The sequence below is a fragment of the Hordeum vulgare genome, chromosome 3H (assembly GCF_904849725.1).
Source record: "Hordeum vulgare subsp. vulgare chromosome 3H, MorexV3_pseudomolecules_assembly, whole genome shotgun sequence".
NCBI classification, from domain to species: Eukaryota; Viridiplantae; Streptophyta; class Magnoliopsida; order Poales; family Poaceae; genus Hordeum; species Hordeum vulgare.
The window spans coordinates 532,106,485-532,112,587 of NC_058520.1; the positions used below are offsets into that span (position 1 = coordinate 532,106,485).

At 49.6% G+C, this 6,103-nt stretch overlaps 1 protein-coding gene and 1 non-coding gene across 2 annotated transcripts; both read left to right on the forward strand.

Moving 5' to 3' along the window:
* The first annotated feature begins 350 nt into the window (after window positions 1–350).
* LOC123440438 (amino acid permease 4-like) lies at window positions 351–4,996 on the forward strand. Its single transcript, XM_045117003.1, has 5 exons — window positions 351–499; window positions 2,978–3,211; window positions 3,397–3,490; window positions 3,588–3,951; window positions 4,046–4,996. The coding sequence occupies exons 1-5, from the start codon at window positions 436–438 to the stop codon at window positions 4,694–4,696; spliced, it is 1,407 nt and encodes a 468-aa protein (XP_044972938.1). The 5' UTR covers window positions 351–435; the 3' UTR covers window positions 4,697–4,996.
* Window positions 4,997–5,021: 25 nt separating this feature from the next.
* On the forward strand, window positions 5,022–5,095 carry TRNAV-AAC. The gene has a single exon. It is a non-coding gene; the product is annotated as a tRNA-Val (tRNA).
* Window positions 5,096–6,103: the final 1,008 nt, after the last annotated feature.

Sequence of the window (6,103 nt, forward strand, 5' to 3'; positions counted from 1 at the left end):
TTCAGCACTGCACACTGTCGTCCAAATACGTCCCAACAGCGTCCAGATACACCGTACCGGCACCGCCATTAGAGCAGTCTGCCCAAAATTTAGCTCGGCATTCTCAGGTTTCCTTGGCGAAGCTGGCAAGCAGCTGGCACACTTACCATAGATTACCTGCTTTGACTTGCGGCGGAATTTTTTCCCCGAAACGATGAATCGAATGGCAGGATTCGTGGGATTCCGCTAGGCAGAGTAATTGACCGACCGCCGCATTAAAAGAATGAATGTACAGTGGAAGGCCGGTCAGGTGCAAGGTCCGGCGGCCATATATATATGGCCGCCCGCCCGCAGCTACGACAGGCAGGCTACATCAGAGAAAGAGAGAAAGAGAGAGACAGAGAGAGAGAGGGAGAGAGGAGCCCGTGCGGAGGAGGCGGGGAGAGGGAGAGCGCGATGGACGTGGAGAAGGTGACGGAGGTCGCGCCGGAGGTCGACGACGACGGCCGTGTAAGAACAGGTAGCGCACTCGATTCACCGGCCGACTCCCCCTTCTAGAGCCCCGGACGTCGTTTGCAGTTTCAGTTCGTTGTTTCGTTCGGCTGATGCCTTCCCTCGGAGCCGTGATGCAAGTACCGGCGAAACCGCTCGGCCTTGTGGCGAGGATACATGGCCGGATTGGCTTTCGCCGCCGTCGATCCGTGCATCGGATAAGATGTAGTCTTTTCAGGTCCGTGCGTGAGAAATTGCAGGAAGCTAGGCAGATGGCAGCAGCGGTAGAGCAGTTCGTTTCTCGGTTGCAGAGGTTTTAGGGAGACGGTGCTGGTGATCGAATTGCAACTTTAAATGGCCTATCTCCCCTTGCCGATTTGCCGGTAGGCTTTGGAGGCGGCAACCTCCCCGTTTTGGGTTGGAGTTTGCGCGCTTCACAGTCTCGAAGGAAGAACATCCAGCTCCTATTCTGAAACTATTTTGTTAGAAAAGTAGCACACAGTCTTTTCGGACTCTGAAGTCTGAATGCATTAGGTGAAATGGGTATTGGTTCATGGCTAGGACTTGCCATCTCTGCCTTGAGAGAGGAAAATATTGTAGCAGAACAAATTGAAATTTGCCAACTGCATATGATCAGCAACGTTACTCCGTACTAGCCAAGATCAGGCCAGAGCCGTCGCTATTGCCTGTCTTGTTTGCATGCATGCAGACCTGACTAATTTAGTACGGAGTACTTCCAACACTTCCATCTCCTCCCCGTTTCGTTTGACACATCACTCTTCCAACTCCAATCCAGATAACATCCATGGACTTGGGATGAAATGCAGACACTTTGCATCTGCAATTCTGCATGGCGCATACCACTACTGAAAAAGAGCCATCTCCTGAGAATGTGATGCATACCCTGTGACGCCTCTGCGCCACTACTTTTACAACGCCCCAAATTATGGGAACCTGGTTGGTGGCAGAGCATCGATGCAGGAATTAGGTCCGAATGCCCTGTCTTGGTTCCTGATCCGTTACAGCAAAGAAGTTGTTGCGAGATCCAAAATTACGGTGACTTGGCAGGCACTACCGCAGGCAAAGTGGCCTCGGCTCACAAGTCTTATACATCATGTGCACCATACTGCTCTGGAATTATACAGAGAAAGTTAGTGGTGTGTGAGATCATGGCATGCAAACTTGTTGTTTTTGTTGCAAATAACTGTCGTACTGTCTTAGTATCAGAATCCCGGAAAGAGTGGAGAACACCATTCGCTGTCGAATGTTTAGTAGTCCAATGGAAATTGTATTAGTGTGGGCCAAAATGCCTTTCAAATTGATGGATGGATGACTGGGAACCTTCAACTTGTGCTCCCTCCACTTCGTCAGGAATCCTGCCAGTACTGATATAGCTTTCATGGCATCAGAGTATAATAACTGTATTCATTTTGGTTGTTACTTCTGATTTTGAGTCTAGTAATAGGAGTATGTGATAAAGAATTTAGAACTTAGAAGGCACCATTGAGTAGTCATTACACTACTGATTACTCCCTCTGTTCCTAAATATAAGTCTTTTAAGCAATTTTATTAAGGGTCTACATACGAAACAAAATGATTGAATATACACTCTAAAGTATTGTCTACATACATCCGTATGTAGTCTATTAGTAAAAGCTCTAAAAGACTTATATTTAGAAACGGAGGGAGTACTTGTTAAGTACAGAATCTATATGTAGCTATGTGTACGTCTTGTTAAGTACTAGTACACATTACTTGTTAAGTACCTTATGCCTAAGTCTTGCGTGCTTCACGCTGTTGGATAATGGATACCACATCATAATCCACATCGTTAACGAGGCTTTGAATCTTCCAGAAAAGGTTCTTTCTCCAGGTGGATGCTTACGTTGTGCAAAAAAAAGTCTGCTTATGCTGTTATACAGTTGCAGTTATTGGGCTAGAATATCACGTGTAACACAGAGAGATCTTGATTTAGGCGCATATTAACTGCTACTTTGCTGGGTGCCCAGATCAAACCCAATATAGATTCTTCTGCTTTAAGACCAGACGACTAGAATCCAGCGTTTATGTTGACAAGTTGCCAGTAGTTTGTAGCTTCGTCAGTAGATACGCTTTTCCTAATGGTGTCCAGCGCATGGGCAGTAGTCCATCAGACTAATTGGATTCACTTTGCTCAGTTTATTTATTCGTCACTGGTATTGGTCGCAAAATCTTGTCAGAAAATGGTGATTCCATCTCATCCTGTGTTTCCGAATCATTTTAATAATATGACTGCATGCATTGATTGGTGCAGAGGTCGGGGGCTGTGTTCCTCCTTTTCCAAAAAAAGGTTTACTTACAAGTTGCAATTTACTATTTCAGCACCACTGTAATATATTTTTGGAAAGATATAACTGAGAGATTTCATCATGCTATTACTTTTCCTACCTTAAAAAGTTGTAGAGATTGCAAAGTTGTCCATGCTTGACGTCAGACAGTGACCGACAGCCTGAATGAAATGTCACAGGGACGGTATGGACGGCGACGACGCACGCCATCACCGCCGTGATAGGGTCCGGCGTGCTGGCGCTGCCGTGGAGCGTGGCGCAGATGGGGTGGGTCCTCGGCCCCATCGCCCTCATCGGCTGCGCCTACATCACCTACTACACCGCCGTCCTCCTCTCCGACTGCTACCGCTCGCCGGACCCCGTCCACGGCAAACGCAACTACACTTACATGGACGCCGTCCGCTCCTGCCTCGGTAACAAAAACATCCCTCAAACTTGCCCTCCTGACACGTATGGATGGACGTCGTTGGTAGCAAGAATGCATGTTTTTTTTTTTTTTTTTTTTTTGAAAGATCCAGCGGCTGGCTGGCATATATTAAACGAAGCAGGTAGAGAATGCATGTTTCTGATTCTGGCAGTTTCGATCATGTATATGCAGGGCCTAGAGAAGTGGCTGTCTGTGGCATTGCACAGTACACGATACTCTGTGGTGCGATCGTGGGTTACACCATCACAGCCGCCACGGGCATCATGTAAGCACAAGCAATCTGATCTTACTTGGCTTCTGAAGATCTGTAGATGTTTTGTTCAGAGCTGTCATGGACTGGTACTGAAAGACGTTCCATGCAGGTCCGTGGTGCGCAGCAACTGCCGCCATTACAAGGGCCACGGCGCGGACTGCAGCCAGGAGGGGACGATGTACCTGGTGATGTTCGGCGCCGTCGAGGTCGTCCTGTCGCAGCTGCCGAGCCTGGAGAAGGTCACCTTCGTCTCCATCGTGGCCGCCGTCATGTCCTTCACCTACTCCTTCGTCGCGCTCTTCCTCAGCGCCGCCAAGTTCGCGTCCAACCACAAGGCCTACGGCACCATCTTCGGCAGCCATATCGGCGGCCCTGGCGGCGTCTCCGCGGCGACCAGGACCTGGAGCTTCCTGCAGGCCCTCGGCAACATCGCCTTCGCCTACACCTACGCCATGCTCCTCATTGAGATCCAGGTAAAGAACTCCCGTGCACATTGCATTTTACGAGTGATGCTCGCGATGCTGATTGCGACTGGCTTGACTGTTGACTCGATGGGGTGTGTTGCAGGACACGGTGAAGGCGCCGCCGTCGGAGAACGTGACGATGAAGAGGGCGAGCATGTACGGCATCGGCGTGACGACGGCCTTCTACGTGTCGCTGGGGTGCATCGGGTACGCGGCGTTCGGCAATGCGGCGCCGGGGAACATCCTCACCGGCTTCGACGAGCCCTTCTGGCTCGTGGACCTCGCCAACGTGGCCGTGGTGGTGCACCTGGTGGGCGCCTACCAGGTGTACGCGCAGCCCGTGTTCGCGTGCTACGAGAAGAGGCTCCGGGCGCGGTACCCGGAGGCGGCCTTCTTCCACCGGGAGCTCGCGCTGCGGCTGCCGGGACGCCGGGGCGCGCTGCGGTTCACCATGTGCAAGCTGGTGCTGCGCACGGCGTTCGTGGCCGCCACGACGGTGGTGTCGCTGATGCTGCCCTTCTTCAACGCCATCCTCGGCCTGCTCGGCGCCGCCGCCTTCTGGCCGCTCACCGTCTACTTCCCGGTCACCATGTACATCACGCAGGCCAAGGTGCCGCGCGGCAGCGGCAAGTGGGTGGCGCTGCAGGCGCTCAACGTCGGCGCGCTCGTCGTGTCGCTGCTGGCCGCGGTGGGCTCCGTGGCCGACATCGTCCAGCGCCTCGGGCACGTCACCATGTTCAAGACCCAGCTGTGATCGATCGACCATGGGCTCATGGGCGTGGCCAGTTTGATGCTTCTGCGTGCATTTTCTGCTTGATGTGCTGTGTGCACTGCCTACCCCGATCTGGTAGCTATCGCTAGTTGCTGGGATTACTTGGTCGTGTTATTGTCGTGGTAGGTAGTAGTATATGTGTAGGTCAAATGCTGGTTACCATCTACCGAGTCTACGGGTACCGCAGCTATGGTTCGGGTATTTGGGTCGGTGCAAGTGTGATACAATTGTCTTGGGAACGATATTTTTTCTTGTGATAAGATAAGTAATCATATTTTTAAACCGTCTGTTGGATCGAAGCATCAAAGGTTTCGTGGTGTAGTTGGTTATCACGTCAGTCTAACACACTGAAGGTCTCCGGTTCGAACCCGGGCGAAGCCATATTTTTCTCCTTCATTTTTTCCCTTTGTTTTGTGTCACTCACAAGACTCCCTTTGTTTTGTGTCACTCACAAGACGCAAACTTGTTGCTGATCTCGCTGCCTCGCCCCAGCGAGCTAGCCGGACTGCAACTGAGATTATTCTCAGTGTAGCTCAAACAACTGAGATTATTCTCCATGGAGTTGCATGATTCAGTTCCAACTGAACAATGGCACAAACTGACATTGGGTTCTTTTGCACTCCATGGCCAAAGGCGTTTCGGTGTGTATTCCTTGTCTAAACTGACATTTGGGGTTCTTTTGCACTCCATGGGTACAATGTGGGACGGCGTTTCGGTGTGTATTCTTGTCTAAAAAAATGCAATAATTCGACAACTGCTACATCGCTAAATGTGGTTTGGGCTTCGGCCTCATGGGTTAGCAGTAACATTGGAAAAATAAATAAATAATGAAATTATTTTTTAAACCAATATACCCAGGTATTCTCGGCGTGTGCAAAATTACATGGCGACGTAACATCAGAGGAGATCTGGACATTTTTTTTCTTTGGAGTTTTGAGAAAGGTTCAATCTTTTTATTTTGGAGCACAGATTTCCTTTCCCCTGTCCCTACCTCCCCAAATTAATTTTAACTGATTTTATTGAAAAACTAGCCTACGAAGAAGGTATATAGGCTTATTTTTTTTAGATCATGGGTCATGGTTCAGGTTGGCCCCCACCAAGCTCTGCCACTAGTCATATTATCGTCAAATTTGGCACGCACACACACAAAGAGATATAAATTTAGTTCATATTTGGTGTACAATTTCTTAGCTATGTTATTTAAATTTGTTGCTCATTCGGGAGCATATGAGCTCATGATCGGTTATGGATTTTCATATGGGTTTTGTGTTGAATTCTCGATCACAGGAGTTCATAAAATCGCTTGTAACACTAGAGGGGATGATTTGGCCGGCTTGGAGCATGGCCATTCACGAGCAGAATTTATGAAAGCTTGCTCTCCGCATGTGC

Coding starts and splice junctions, on each gene's coding strand:
- LOC123440438 (XM_045117003.1), top strand. CDS start 436: ATGGACGTGGAGAAGGTGACGGAGGTCGCGCCGGAGGTCGACGACGAC. Junction 500..2,977: donor CGACGGCCGTGTAAGAACAG/GTAGCGCACTCG, acceptor GAAATGTCACAG/GGACGGTATGGACGGCGACG. Junction 3,952..4,045: donor TGCTCCTCATTGAGATCCAG/GTAAAGAACTCC, acceptor GGTGTGTTGCAG/GACACGGTGAAGGCGCCGCC.